Consider the following 15,851-nt stretch of genomic DNA (forward strand, 5'->3'; position numbering starts at 1 on the left):
CCTTTTTATTGTCATTCTTCTACCTGCGCCTTTCAAAAGCCTCTCCTGACAGCAGTTTCACTCCTCCAGCTCTGGCCATCTTTCTTTCAGCCGTCTTTGTGGCTGCAGACGGTAATGTTTACTCCTTGGTTCATGTCCAGCAGTATGAATTAACATCAGTCAAAATGTTCTGCAGGGCAGAAATGTGACTTGTAGTCTGGGAAATACTGTAATTTAACCTGCAAGACCTGAAGCAGAGAACAGGAAGGCTGAACAGAATATTATCTTCAATTTCTAATATAAAGTGTTTCAAATCTAGATAAATTGAGAAAAAATAATCTGTTAGGTTTAGCAGTGTAACAGGGCAGTATAAAGGTTATCTAGTTGAGATTGTCTGGCTTTTCAGAGCCACCTTGCATCCCAGTTACTCACTCAGACTCTTCAGTCTGCAGCTCCTGTTAGTCTGTAGGAGTATTTCTCCACAGATGGTCCAAAAATATCCAACTGTGAAGGGAATCTGCCGTTTCCCATTTTAAAAAGCACTTTTTGTCTTGTCTTCATTTCTTTTGTTGATGCTTTTGGCCTAGAATGATTACATAAAGGTAATAAAAGAAAAAACAGTTGACTATGCTTTAATTGTGTGAGGTGAATTGAAACTCTACATTGTTTCCCCCTGTAATGTCTCCATGTTTTGAGTTTATGTTCAGAAAATTTGGAGGAAAAAAAGTCCGGCAGCAGCATAAACCCAACAACCCGGCACAGATAAGTAAGTATGGAACCACTGAGTTTGTCATTCTGAAACTCTTTACTTCATGTTGTATTCTTGGACTCGTCCATTTAAACAGTCTCAAGTCTTGGAGATGTTGCTTCAATTCTTTTATAGTGCTCTGTCCTTCTGATACTCTCTCTAATGGTAAACGACTGGAGCGGGGATCGAACCAACAACCTGCCGATTGAGGGACGAAGTCCTGCCACCATCGTCCTGCGAGTTCACCAATCAGGCAAAACACACAGTAATGCTGCATCCACCATACTCCAGGGTTATGATGGTCTTCCCCCTTTTTACATGCATCAACTTTAGTTTCATCAGACCACAGGAGATGTCTCCAGAAGTGGATAATGTAACTCAGCATCAACATGCCAGTCGAATTTGCTCTGGACTTGATGTGCACATACAACCCATTTATCTCGGGGACATAAAACCTGACTCCTTCCTGCACAGTATGATGGCCATGCATTGCATTTATTAATTAAAATTAATTTTTGTAATTATAACTGACCTAAAACAGAAAACAGCTTGTCCAATTAATTGACGGAGGAAAGAAATGTTGTCTTTTTAAGCAGTTTGCATTTATGTCAATATTGGAATCCATAAAAAATAAAAATAGCTTATGATTTCTCAGACATTAAACAGAAAATAAGCTTGTGCTTTGAGATATGAAAATGAATAAACACCAGTTAAGCATCAATGACTTGACAGGTTTTTTTTTATCCCACCTTTAACACTGAACCAAGCATTCTGACACCGGTTTTCATTTTATCTGACTCACTCAGCTGGCTGGACAAGCTCCCCCAGAGCAGCTTAAGTAATAACACAGCGGCAGTGATGCAGTACTGTTAATGAGGTATCCCTGTCTGCTACAGTTAGGCTGAACACGCTCTGCACCAAATGATGCAACACAGTCCGCCAGCGCAACACTGTCTAGTGTGAGGGAGCTGACTCCCGACTGTGAAGGAGCTGACTTTAAACAATTTCACGTCCTAAAAGTTGTAATTAGCAAGTGAACCAGAATGAGCCACTGTTTGGATTCTATAAAAGAAAGTAAAGCAGTGGCTTCTACTTAAAGAGTGGATTTATGTCTCAGTGTGTGAGGGGGTTACATCAGCCTCCTTTATGTCTGACCTGAACCCCTGTAGTTATGAGACATCAGTGTTGTTCTGGTGCCTGGAAGGAGGGAGTCTGCAGGAGACAAAGTTTAAATGAACAAGTCCTGCTCGCATGACAACAGACTCTGATCTCCTGCCGTTAGTGGTTGATGGATGTATTTTTACTGCCTACAAGACGGGAAACAACATAACAGAGAGAAGATCATCATCAGAGGCCGAGTTTGATCACAAACAGGTGTTTACGGGTCGGCCTTTTTTGTGCACATTAAAGAACATTTTATTACAACCAATTCAGTCGGTGTATTAACTTCTACTAGAAATGCTTTTGTCATTTATATAGAGTAATTTTGGAATATGTATTTGTCCCAATAACTCAGTCACCAATCACACAACAGTATTACTTTTTATAGCATTGCATACTTTGTCTCAACAGTTATTAGCCTTATCTTTTCACAGATATTTCTGACTCAGCATAAATAGCTATGATCTTCTATAAACTCCCATCCTGCTCCAGCTAACCACGTTTGCATGTGCTAAGCTAATGCTGACATGTTTTACTCACCATTTTGATTTTCTGTTGACAAAACTTCCAGAAAAAAATAATTTGCTTCATAAAGTTAAACCTTTGCTTTAATCATCACAATATTTAATAGCTTGTGTTTCGTTTGCTCTCTGTTACAGAAAGCTTTCTGAGAAGAATGTGGAAAATAGCTCAGATATTCACAGTAGAGGATAAAAACACGAGATTGTTAAAGAAAACCCAGATTTATTTGGTCAGCAAACTAATGGCCACAGCCTATGGTGCTTTTGTGTCTGTGCACATGGAAATATGGTTTAGTCAAGTTACTCCAAGATCAATTATTGGAATTTCTTAAATTAGGATTTGGATGCTCAGTATGGGGTTACAGCAGTCCTAGAAAAAGACCATAGGAAAAGCGGTAAATAAAACTGAATTGCTGGTTACCAAGCCTCAGTTTGCCACCTTTCTCAAACATTTAGGGTTAGAAACCAGAACGTATTTGTGTAGATGCAAAGTGACTTTGAATTAATGGGTACCAATTAGGAAAAATGCCAGAGTGCTTCTTTAAATTGTCTCAAAGGGATCCTCTCTGCGGTACGGCTGCTTCAGCGTCACGACAAGCAGCGAATGCAGACAGCCAGCAAGCTAAAGGAAACGAGCATAAACAGAAATGTCAGGTGAGATATTTCACTCAAAATCTCAGGATGATTTAATCTAAAAGTGGTGAAAAGTACAACGGTCGTTTGCATACATACCAACAAAAAATAATGGTAAAAAAAAAATAGGACCTTTCATCTGAAATAAAGAAACACATTCAGACTTCCAAACTTTAGACATGGCGCTCTCACACTCAACAGAAGAATGATTTTGTTTTATATGGTGATGCACTTTTATCCCTGAATATAAATGTGTTTATTTGGAGGTTCTTAGTTCCTGTCCTCTAAACGTGCAACGATTCGCCGAGGGAGGGAGGGAGGTGGAGGAGAGGAACGTCGTAGCTTTTCCACAACTGAAGATGCTCTCACAGCATCACCAAGTGGACCACAGGAGAACGACACTTTAACTTTATTATTTTTGAAAGAGTCGGTTCTAAATGTGAATGCTGTATTTTGTGATGCCGTCTCATTTCTGCGACATGCCAGTAGATCAGCCGTAAAGATAACTAATCCACTGTTATATATAAATCATCTACAATTTTCATACACAAGAACAGAAGAGAATTGGATGCTACATTCGCTTCAGCTCGCCTCAGTCGTTAAAACCTTCTTTAAATCACATTTATAAGCAGTCATGATGGAGCCGACTGTTCAGCTGGAGTCATCTCTCTGCCTGTCGCTCATTCTTGGTAGTTGTGGAAAATGATGCGATTGTTTTGCAGGTCACAGCAAGATGTATAGTTGGTACTTGAAGATGTCCTAGTTTTGTGTATTTTGCTTTGTCTTATTTGAAGCTACATGATGTGAAAACATGTGATGTGATAATATTGTTGAATGTCATTAATAACTTTAGAATCCAGTAAATAACTCCATCAAGCTACGGGAAAATATCTAAAATTCCTTATTTCCATCGAAACGGTTTATTGAACTGCTGCATTATAATTACTTAGCTGTACTTTCTTTGACTTTACACCCTTTGACCTTAGACTTTTAAACCTGTTTTATGCTGCTTTAGATAAAATAGTGTCACCAAATATATTGAAGGCAGAGAGAGCCTGAAGGAAAAGTAGTTACATTACAGTAGGCTACATCTTGTTAAACAATTTGGGAAAATTTATTGTAATCTAATCCACCGAAGAAGAAACACAAACTGAAGCCAGACTGTCGCATCAGCTGCACCTGGTATTAGCAGGGTTAGCTTCCACACCTTCTTCAAATCAAACTTAATCGATGTCAAACATCTGTACTGGTTTGTGTCATTATAATTGTGCTCCCAATATTTTTACCTGCAAAAACAGCACATTTTTTTCCTTTTTATCTTAAAACTATAATGGCACAAACATTTTTGCTCCACAAACCAGCACAGACGTCATACAACTGATTGCGAGTGTGGATAATTTTGAGTTCTGTTCCACAAATAAATCATGAAGTTTCACAGTTCAGTGATGATTTATGAGAAATGAAAACTGATTGTGGCATTTTTGTTTCACGGAGAGTGAACATGTTTCAGAGATTTTAATCTCAGTTTGTTTAAATCTCACCTAGATATGGTAAAAAAAAAATCATAATCTCATAATCTCAGTTCTGATTCTAGACGATTTTATGAAAACTATTGCTCAGCCACACCAAAGTGCGATGCTGCCATCTGCTGGTTTAGGACGTTATTTGTATTTGAATGGTAAAGATTCAGAGTGGTCAAGCTATAGTATCAATGTATTGATATAATCTAATATATAATATATTACACATCATATTATAATCGCTCTAACATCTGAAAGGAATTTTTCTAAATAGTTCAACAGAAAATAACCATGTTTATTGTACATTTGGCTTTTGTGTCAAATTTGAGTTAGAGTGGCTAACAGTCATCACATCTTTTTTAACGAATAATATACCTATAATAAATAATTTCAAAACTTTTTCCACTTTTGGTGTGGCACAGGTAAAACTTTGTTGAAAAGAACAAACTTGAAAGCTTAAAAGTAGGTCAAGCTAAGCTGTCCTGTGAGTTTCCTGACATTTCCTCATCCGTATCCTTTAGCTGAAGCCACAGGTTACAAAAGATCAATAGGATCTCGTTGTTCAAAGCCACCAGTGAGGAGCTGAGAACAAAAGTATTTTTATATATATATATATATGTATATATATATATACATATATATATATATATATATATGTCTGTCCAAAAAAACGATAAACTATTTCATCTGTGATTACGACAACCATTCACTGTTTCAATAAGCTTCTGTAACGTCACAAAATTTATTTTCATCCAGTGCTGCATTCATTTGTTCACCAAGATTTTTTATTGATGATGTAAAAGTCCGAACGCCTTCTCCAGAACATCAGAGATTCATAACGGGCTTAAAAACCGACTCTGGTTCTGGTCTAGTCTTTCCAAGAAAATAAAATCTGATCTGTTTGTCTCCTGGTAAAATTGTGCAAGGGGAAAGTTATACCAAAGGTGGAAAAAAAAGTTTTGAAATATTTATTTTGATCACAGAAACACAGCATTTAAACATGTACACTTTTGAACTCTATCATCTGTGTAAACCTTTTATTCAATTAAAGAAGTCAATTTAAAATGCCCCTATTTTTAAATTCCCTGTGATTCACATATCCATAAGGTCTTTTTCCCCCTCACTGTGATTAGTATAATCTTGCTGACATGCAGCGCCACTCATAAACTTCACCTATAACTTTATCCTCAAACATTAATTCAGACACTTCAACTTATTGTAGCTCATTATCTTGTAGAAACTGAGCCATCCAGTGTAATAGTGCACTTTTATGTCTTTTGCACAAGTAAAAAAGATGAAAAAAAAACAACAAAAAAGCTAAAAGTCTGACAAAAGTTCATTTTCAGTTCTGTTTTATAAGTGCAAAATCAAACATCTACGTCCAGAAACCTGAACGATATGTCTTTGTAATTTTCCAAAGACAGATTTAAGGCAGAAATACTTATAAAAAATAAGAAACAATTCAGTCCCAAATAAAAATGAAAAGAAATTAGATTTTGAATGAAACATGACACAGTTGGTGCAGGGATTTCAGCAGGTCAGAACTTTACAAAACTGTAATTAGCTCACAAAAATATGACTGGGCTGCTTCCCATCTCCAACAGTCACTGGACGATAGGCGGGGCCACACACACACACACACACACGCACACACACACCGAAGGACAATTTGTAGAGAGCAGTCAATCGAACAGTCTTTTGCATGTGGAAGGCATACCCAGGCTGGGATTCAAACATTCTTCCTGCAAGGCAGCAATGCTACCATTGTGCAGCAGATCACTAAAAACAATGGCAGCTAAAAGGTACATAATCCATTCTAATGTCCAAGAACAGACTTGATTTAAAAAAAAGGACAGTTAGAGAAACACTGAAGTAGTTTTGTGCGTCCGTTCAGTGGTGGTTGCGACCGCTGCCTCGCTCAGCCTGAGCTCTGCTGGGACTTCTCCTTCATGTGTCTGCGGATGTGCCGCTTGAAGTTGGAGTTGTCGCTGAAGCTGCGGCCGCACACGTGGCAGCTGTACGGCTTCTCGCCCGTATGGACCCGCAGGTGCTTCTGGTAGCCGTCCGACCGCGTCAGTCTCTTCCCGCAAATGTCGCACGTGAACGATTTGTCGCCTTTGCCGTCAACCTTTCGGTGGATCCGCGTGTGTTTGGCCCACTGACTGCGCTGGTAAAACGCTTGGCCGCAGATGGTGCAGACGTAGGAGTCCGCTACTTTAGGGAGGGTCATGTCAACGCAGTCATGCTGGCTGTTTCCTGCAGCTACGGGTTGATCATCCTTGAGCTCAGAGCAGGTCTGTTGGACTGACGTTCCGGGCTGCGGATCGACGTCCGGCTCGTCCAGGTCCTGGCGGAACTTTGAGCCCAGAGACCCGGTGGAGTCGTTGTCCTGTTGCGTTCTTGCCAAGTTGTTCTGGAACAACAGAAAACCCACGTTGTTCTCGCCCGGTGGGTCTGGCCACACATCCTCCTCTTTGATGCGACTCGGCGGTTCCTCTTCGTTGAGCTGTACGCTGGAGCTCCAGTCCTGCTTCTCGGAGGCGGCTGCAGAGCACAACCAAAACAAAGTCAGCATGTTTTTATTGTTAGACCATAAAATGCTCAGCTTCATCATCATCTGACAAAACAACAGAGAGAACTATGTTTCAATCTTTTAATTCTGCTCATTTTGATAATTATGGAAAATTAGACAAATGACAATGAAAAACAGAAATGTTACATCCTTGCTTGAGAAAGTAAGAGGGGATCCGAATACTTTTACTTAAAAACACCAAGACTCGCGCCTTCTACAGGCAGGGCAAGGCACAAAAAGTCAATGGCAAAGAAGTCACCAGTGTCATTAATAAGGTTTATTAAGAAGGTTGAGTGGAAGGAAAATTTGCTTCTGTAAAGCAAGGAAGGATTGTAAAGTAAAGCCCATTCAAGTGTAGTCTGCAGCTGGAGTCACAGATAAGATATTCCTTTATTAATCCCACAGTGGGGAAATTTACATTGTTACAGCAGTATAAAGGACAGAGCAGAAGCAATATAAAAATATATATATACACAGTAAAATCAGGTGAATATAGAAAGTACTCAAACAGTATTGTTTGAAATATAAATAAATTCCAGGTTTATTGCCTACACCTGGAATTTATTTATATTTCAAACAATACTGTTTGAGTACTTTCTATATTCACCTGATTTTACTGTGTATATATAGATTTTTATATTGCTTCTGCTCTGTCCTTGCACTTTTGTCGCTTCCACTTTTATTCTGTGGTTGCATTAGATCAGTGCTTCTCAGCCCCGGGCCTCAGGCCCCCCTGCCCTGCATGTTTTAGGCGCTTCCCTTCTGCCACACACCTGGATTGAATCTGTGGTGATTAACAGGCTTCTGCAGAACCTGATGGTGATGCAATCATTTGAATCAGCTAAAACAAGCAGAGCAGGGGGGCTGAGGACTGGGATTGAGAAGCACTGTATTAGATCAAGGAGACTCCTTTATTATGTTTTTAAGCAATTGTGCAGTTCCAACATGATTTTCAAAAGAACTGAGGATTATTCAGTTAAAAGACTGAATTCAGATTTCTCGTCTTAAACATAAATGGACAAAGAAGAAAGAAAATAGAAAATAGAAAAATGTTTAGAGCAAAAACAACTTGCTTATATGGGCTCAACTGAAAGATGTAATAAATAACTGTTGTTGCCAAATGAAACTGATCCTGACTCTCCGAACATTTTCATGAAGCCAGAGATGGAGCTGCAGTTATTTCCAGATAGAAACCCCAAAGTCCGGTGAAGCGTCTCCCTACCTGAGCTGTCGGCCTGCAGGGAGATCCGCGGCTTCCTGGAGAGCTCCAGCAGCCGGCGCTGGCGGTCAATCTCCAGCTTGGAGCGGGAGATCTCCTTCTCATATTCCACTATGGTTCTCCCAAACACATCGAAAATCTCCTCTGCAGCCGCGGTAAGCCGCTGGTTGATCAGAAGCCGCAACATCTCGATTTTCGACATTTCAGCGGTAACTTGAGAGGATTCTTAACCAGGAGAAATCGGATCAAACGCCGGATAAAAAACTGTGGCGATCCGGTGACTTGTGTACCAGCTACGGCTCCAGGTTAACTTCTGTGAGGGGTCCGAAGAAATCCAGTGAAAGCCCTCCAGCGCCCCCACCTGGTGAGGAAGGCTCAATACAAGTTTTAAATAAGATTCATGTTTACAATTTAACATTGACGCAAATGTTTTATCATGACGTCTATTTTCAACAATAGAAAAATAAAACTTTTTAAAAATTATTTCTTCGTATTTATACTGTTGACAATTATTTTTGCTTCCTTTTTTTACATTTAAAATTGCTAAGGTATGTTTGAAAAAAATTTCCAATTGGTTTTCTACATTTTTAAAATTAAAATGTTCACATATTTTAATTCCTCTATATTACTATAATTGAATATTCCATAGTGATTTACATTTGATAATTATCAATACTTTTATATTTCTGGTAAAATGTTCTGTCTATGTCCCAAATGTTACTATGCTGTGTTAAAATTGAGGCTTCACACCTGATTTTACAAAATGTCTTTTATTTGGCAAATTATTTTTTTCCCATTTTAATTTCTTTGTAAAGAAATACAAGTTTTCTTTTGAAAATAAGACCCACATTAAATCTGAGAAAAAAAGTCATTTGTTTTAATTTTCTATTTTACAGTCTATAATTAGCAATCCAATCCAATCTGTCTACTTCTTACATATTCAGATCATTACCCATAGTCTGGAAACTGCATCAGCAGCAGGTAGGTTTCTACCTACTGCTTCTCAAGTGCAGATAGAAACCAAAGAGTTGCTTCGCTTTGCTCTATTTTCAGCTCATAATGTTCTAATTATTTCAAATAATGTTGTTTTTACATTTTTTACAACAAAATTTGAATTCTCAAAACTCTGACTTAACATTACATCAAATAATAACTAATACAGTTGCATTAAGTGATCTCATCTCAAAGGTGTAAGCTGTACTAAGGTATATAAAAATATAACACTGGCTGCATCAATCCAAAACAATCTGAAAAAATCAAAAAACAGTTTCTGACAAATCTTAGTTTATTTAATGAAGCTTTGGTTTTCTTCCTACAAACGTGTATTTATTGTAATATTCCACACAACAAAAGTCTCAACTTTTATCCAGACAAATTGTGCTAACTTTAGTCAAGGGCATAAGAAATTAGAATCGGTATAAAAATAAGAAAAGTCTTAATCTTAAAGAGACAACTTTACCGAAGAGAACTGCAAATGTCTTTTCCAACAAAATATTTCCAATGACAGAGCCGCATGTAAAGACAGAACCTGATTAGAAAACTTGCAACAAAAATTGACGGTTGAGCCAATTCACCACAAACCCTTCATTTTAAATAGTCCCATAGTTTTATAAGACACATATTTTTCACATAACACACATTCCAACAATAAGTAAAAACTGAGGTAGAGTAGTAAAAAAGAATAAACTTGTATGATGGTCTCTTAAAAGCCTTTCACATCACTATAGATACTCCAGTATTTTGAGTGTTTAAACAACTGAGACCATTATGAATCATGTCCAAACATTTTACACAGCTAAGAATAAATGTTAGTGGGAACAAGATCCAAAATAACAACAATAAAACAAGGATGTAATAAACTGCTAATTATTGTAAGACTGGGCTTTGGGGGTATGGGGCAGTCTCAAGCCGCCCCCACAAGATGCCGCCCTAGGTGGTTGCCCATATAGGAACAGCCATCAATTTTGAGAACATCTGAAGAGGGACATGGACAGAGAAGTCCTCTCGAGCTGATAGAGTTGGACAATTTAGGCAGGAAGTGTTTGGGAATACTACATTACCGAGCCAAGATGTGGGCATGAAGATATGACTTCTGCCAAAGAAAACTAAATGCTGGAATTAAATGAAAATGTACGTAGTATTAATCTAAGGGTGTGCAGCTGCATGAAAATTGTTTATTGCACCTACTGCATTTATTTGGAGCAGATTTGGGTTTTTTTCAGCAGAATTTTTCAAGATGTTTTAATGTGGCATTTAATTCTATTATGCCCACTTTTTTTTTTTTTTTTTTTTTTTTTACAATTTTTCAAAACGTTTATTGCTTTATTGTTTAAGATAAAGCTGGAGAAAAGTGAATGAAGTGTTTTTCTTCAATATTTCTGATCTAATGAACCAAACAAAAAATATCTGTAATTACAAAGAGCAAGGCTCAGTTAGTGCTTCGACAGGTGTTCAAAAAGTTATGGATTTAAATATTTATGTATATTAATCCCATGGTTTGAAGACAAAAAAATCCTAAAATTAAGATAAAATGACTGATTTGAAACGGAGAGAATAAAAAAAAAGTTTCTAGTCATCAATAAACCCTGATGAAATGTTACTTTGATAAAAGTGTCCATTACTTTGCTCTGTTTCACAGGGGAAGCCCTTCTACAGCCGCTCGCGTGTCCCAGCTGTCAGGTGGTAGTGATGGCGGCACAGATCAGGCCTTTCTTCTGACACGGGTGTTTATAGAAGCTGGACAGCTGGCTGAAGCTGCGGGCGCACCTGGAGCACCGGTACGGCCTCTCTCCTGTGTGTGTCCGCAGGTGGACCGTCAGGTTGCCCTTCTCCGTGAAGCTGTGGCCGCAGTACATGCAGGCGAACGGCTTCTCGCCCATGTGGCTGCGCACGTGGCGCACCAGCGACGCCCGCCGGCCAAAGCTCTTGCTGCAGATGCTGCAGCTGTGCGGCCGTTCGCCCGAGTGGATCTTCATGTGGATGCGGAGGTTCCCCCGCAGCGTGAAGCTCTGCCCACAGACGCTGCAGCGGAACGTCGTTTCTCGGTGAGCTTTCAGGTGAAGCTTGAGGCTTTCCGTTTGTTCCATCTGTTTTCCACAAACTCCACAGGTTTCCTGATGCACTGCAGCGTGGGTGATCAGGTAGCCCATCTTCTGGAAGGTGATGCCACAAACCTGGCAGCCAAACTGTGGCAGATCAGTGGAGCCCTGAGGTTCTGAACTGGAGCTGGGATCTTTGTTTTCTGCCATTTCCTCTGACTTCCACAAAGTGGCATCGTCTCTCCAGCCGTCCTCGCTGTTCTCCGTGTCAGAGTCCTCACAGATAACTCGCTCATCGCTCGCTGCTTCTGGATCCAGCTGGTGTGTTAAACTGGGGTGATGACATGTTGTCGACTCTCCACAATCCTCATCCACACCTTCTGATTTAATCGGAGCAGCTGAGGTGTCGACAACTTTCTCAATAAGATTGTCAGTATGAAACAGCGGGGCATCAAGGGTCTGGTGTTCAGGACATTTCTTCATCCAGGATGAGTCCTGCAGGGGCTCTAAAAGATGAAACAACCACAGAAAGCTCACTTTCTACCAGGTCCGGCTTAAGAACAATTAAAAAATTTATTCAACAGTAATCTTTATGTTAGACACTTTACAAGACATTTATCAATATATTTATAAAAAATATATAAACTGTTAGCATGCTAGTTCGGCTTCATCAAGTTTCAGGAAACTATTTTTATATTTCCAAATGTTTCACACAAGATTTTCTTTCAAAATATTCTCTACTTGGAAAAAAAAAATAAGTATTTGCTTCAATTTAACTTTTTCATGATTTGTCACCCAAATTGCATCTTTTCTTTTTACATGTTTGGTCTTCATGTGATAACACCAAACATATGGCCCAAGCTATCAAATCTGTCTGTTCTTGAATTGTGGTGTGAGTGCCACATAAAACATGATTACAACTCGGACAACCTGGGTTAGACTCGCACATAATCACAGAAATATAGAAAACAACTTAGCTTTTTCCTTCTGCATCACAAATATGCCCTACTTTCTGCTGGTCTATCACATAAAAATACATTTTACTAGATGTGTTTTTAAACGTTTTGAACGGTTATATAAATACCGCTGTCAAAAAATATATATAAAGAAACAATGTTTTCAAAATTAAACTAACATTCGCATTTAAGAGTAAAAGGTTATTGAATGTCATTTTTTAGCATTTTTGATATTAAAAAGCAGTAACTATTTTCTCCAGTTCACACAAACCAACCTGTTGCCCGGCTCCACTCTCGCTCCCCGGACCTCAGGCTGTCCAGCTCCCGCTGCTGGCAGTTTATCTGCTCCTGGTACCGAGCCACTGTCTTCCCGAACACGCTCAGAATGTCCTCCACTGCTGCCGTCAGCCGCTCGTTCAGGAACATCCTGAATGTTTCCACCTCTGACTGGGGAATGCCCACAGGCTCCACGCCACTTTCTACCGCTCCGACTGCAGCGAAAGGCGGCGGAGAGAACAGCGACGGGAACATTTGTCGCTCAGCGGACATGACTGCACCTTCCTAAGCGCCTGTATGTTCAGAAAGGTAAAATAAAATTCATATATATTGGCATTAAAATACGTGTTCATAGATAAAAGGAAAAAACGAGAGACATAGACGAGAGTTAGGGGTTTGAAAATGTTACTAATAAGATATTTGCTGGTAGATTTGAGGCTATAAAATAAAAAGTAAACAAAGCAGAAGCCGGGTCCGTACAAGAAACTCGTCCGGAAAAATCTTTGGATGAAAGTTAGAAATGGTTCCGGTGTTCTAGTGCGGCCGTTTCCTGACAGTGCCCCTTGTGTTGGGAGGGCAAACGTGCGCGTGTAGGGACCACGGGCATAGGAAGTTTAATTAACATTGGGAGAAAAATAGTCTGGTAGTTTTATCACAGTGTACTTGTCAAGATTAGTAGAGTTATATTATTGCAAAGTATTGCTGTCTTACTTGAAGAAAACTTCTGAATATCACTTCAAGTACCACTAAATCAAGAACAAACTGTTTTAATCGGAAGAAAATAATGTAACTATGGAGTGCTAAACGTAACATCATTGTCTCTATAACTAAAAAAAGAAGAAAAAAAGAAGAGAAGCTATATGCCATCTTCTAATAATGCACAGACTTTTTTCTGTAGTATTAAGCTGAAACAATGAATATGAATTATGATAAACAACTGTGTTCAGTTTAGGAAGAACCTCAAGCAATATAGTGTGAACTGAAAACAATTCATACCTATGAATCTATTTCAGCCAAGCAGAAGCAAAATCAACTCATTTATAAGAGCATGTTTAACCACATCCAGTGCCGAAAAACCTGCAATACTGACAGAACAAGCATATGTTTCATAGATAGGAGAAATTATACTTTACTGTACACGTACATTTTTTTCTTATGGTTAGCTTTCTGCTCAGGGCAGTGCACCACAAGAGGGCACCATCAGCCCAAAAATGTCTAGCCAATGGAAATAGGCATCCTGTCTGTACAGTGAGCACTATAAAAAGATCTTCCTGTACACTGAAGGGTCTTGTGTAACTGAAGTTGCAATAAAAAGGTTAATAGATTATTAACTTCCTTCTTCTTAAGGCTTCTGATAAAATATTAAATTCCTGGAGTTGCAGAATGTGAAGATCCAGTTTCCCCCACTTCTCAATCAAATGAATGGTTTGTGAGCAGGCCTCTGCAGAGAGAGGTCATAAACTACTGAAGAGCAATTCAGCCATTTGTTTCTGTTGCGTTGGAGAAAGAAAACATGTAAAACCTGAAGGGTTAGAAAATTAGACTTGGGCACCCTAGCGCTCTTTTTATGAATGTGTGAAAGAGTATTATGGAACAGTAAAAATTAAGCCAGAATAACCTGCTGATGCAATAATAATATTGATATTTTAGAGAAAAACTAAATCACTTTTGTAAAATTACATTTCGTATCAATAGGTTTTTTTTATTTTTTATTTTTTCCAGTCCGGTTGCAATTCTGCTTTGCGAGATTCATTTACCCAAAATAAAATTACTAAGAAAATTATCTACACAGTTGAAATATTTGCTCATTATAACATCTTGAAATTGCCCCTTTTTGGGACATCCAAACATGAATACCTGACTGTTAGCCGTTGGTCTTTAAGTTTTCCCAAGCCATGTTGGATCCATCATATGATTTGGACATGCAAACATTTTTTGCATTTTTTTTTTTGCAGAGTCCCATTTATGACAGAAGTTAAACCATTGTTCAAAACAAAACAATTTGCTTTGTTTTTTGCAGGATGCACAAATACTTTGTAATAAAAAGGCAACGGTAGAAATAGAACGATGTAAAAAGCAAGACTCAATAGAAGTCAGTGAAGAGACAAAATGAAAAAATGTTTTAAAACAAAACAAAAAAAGACTTCACAGGAAGCTGTTGGTTAATAAAATGCAGATTTTCACTTCTCTCTTCAAACTTCTTGGACACGGAAACAGACATGCATCACTAACGAACCATGGCAGCAGACAGGTTTCAGGGCTAAAGTTAGCAGTTTCGCACAGAGCACATTGGAAACATGAACAAATTAACAACCAAAAGTTATGTTCAGTCTCTACCTTCTTCTTCATAATGCAAGGTTACATTCTTAAAATATACTGTTTTATAATTTGGCTCTGACTGCATTTTTCTTAGTGTACACATTTATTATTAAATAAGAAATCAAGTATAAGTAAGTGGACTTTATTTATATAGCACATTTTACAAATCACAAAGTGCTTCATGGCAACTTTTAAAACATTTGTTAGGCACAAAATACATGCAAAACAAAATACATTAAACTTCATTCATATGAAGTTTAATGCATAGAAATAACAACAAAGCTGCTGTAGTTTTTGCTGTTCCATCACTAAGTGAAAATGGTTTATCAATAAGAGTTATTACAGCCTGTCTTCCGATCATGTGATACAAACTTATTGAGCCGTCTTGCACAAACCTTGACTGTTGACAGAGGAAGAAAATATCAGATTATTAGTATAATTGGATGTTTACATTATGTTTACAGTAAACTTTAATTTCACAAGAATGTTTCTTATAACTTGAAGTAATATTAACATTCTGGAGAGGCCAAGCTGGAGCCTGGACTTGAAGAATTGTGAACTTGGAGAAGGAACTAAAGATGAAGGCGATGCCAAGAAGGCTTTCTAAAGATGAATTACCAAAATACCAGTCAAAATATGCAAAACAAAAAAGGTCATGCAGTATAATGATGGTTTGTTGTCATGGGGATAAATATTTTACTTGATAATACTGAATGTTTGATGTACCTTTTAAAAAATAATTTATGACTTAACGTTATGACATTTTTTGTCAACACATAACAAAATGATTTCAGGAATTTCCAATATGAAGCAACCGCAGAATAATCTAGGTCTCGATTGGACTCAGTCACAGTATTTCCATTGAGCCACTTTGCATCAGCAGCTCCATGCTCCAGCGCTCTGGGAGAG

At 38.3% G+C, this 15,851-nt stretch overlaps 2 protein-coding genes across 2 annotated transcripts; both read right to left on the reverse strand.

Moving 5' to 3' along the window:
• Positions 1–5,516: 5,516 nt before the first annotated feature.
• LOC106932924 (uncharacterized) lies at positions 5,517–8,819 on the reverse strand. Its single transcript, XM_015011885.2, has 2 exons — positions 8,357–8,819; positions 5,517–7,106 (listed from the first exon to the last, which is right to left on the reverse strand). Exons 1-2 carry the CDS (start codon positions 8,553–8,555, stop codon positions 6,481–6,483), a joined length of 825 nt encoding a protein of 274 aa, XP_014867371.2. The 5' UTR covers positions 8,556–8,819; the 3' UTR covers positions 5,517–6,480.
• An 801-nt stretch (positions 8,820–9,620) lies between these two features.
• On the reverse strand, positions 9,621–13,301 carry LOC106932923 (uncharacterized). The gene is made up of 2 exons (XM_015011884.2): positions 12,623–13,301; positions 9,621–11,897 (listed from the first exon to the last, which is right to left on the reverse strand). The coding sequence occupies exons 1-2, from the start codon at positions 12,894–12,896 to the stop codon at positions 11,029–11,031; spliced, it is 1,143 nt and encodes a 380-aa protein (XP_014867370.2). The 5' UTR covers positions 12,897–13,301; the 3' UTR covers positions 9,621–11,028.
• Positions 13,302–15,851: the final 2,550 nt, after the last annotated feature.

Source organism: Poecilia mexicana, unplaced genomic scaffold (assembly GCF_051168715.1).
Source record: "Poecilia mexicana isolate PSO_F unplaced genomic scaffold, ASM5116871v1 scaffold_11, whole genome shotgun sequence".
Classification (NCBI taxonomy): Eukaryota; Metazoa; Chordata; class Actinopteri; order Cyprinodontiformes; family Poeciliidae; genus Poecilia; species Poecilia mexicana.

Coding starts and splice junctions, on each gene's coding strand:
- LOC106932924 (XM_015011885.2), bottom strand. CDS start 8,555: ATGTCGAAAATCGAGATGTTGCGGCTTCTGATCAACCAGCGGCTTACC. Junction 7,107..8,356: donor CCTGCAGGCCGACAGCTCAG/GTAGGGAGACGC, acceptor TGTGCTCTGCAG/CCGCCTCCGAGAAGCAGGAC.
- LOC106932923 (XM_015011884.2), bottom strand. CDS start 12,896: ATGTCCGCTGAGCGACAAATGTTCCCGTCGCTGTTCTCTCCGCCGCCT. Junction 11,898..12,622: donor AGAGTGGAGCCGGGCAACAG/GTTGGTTTGTGT, acceptor TTCATCTTTTAG/AGCCCCTGCAGGACTCATCC.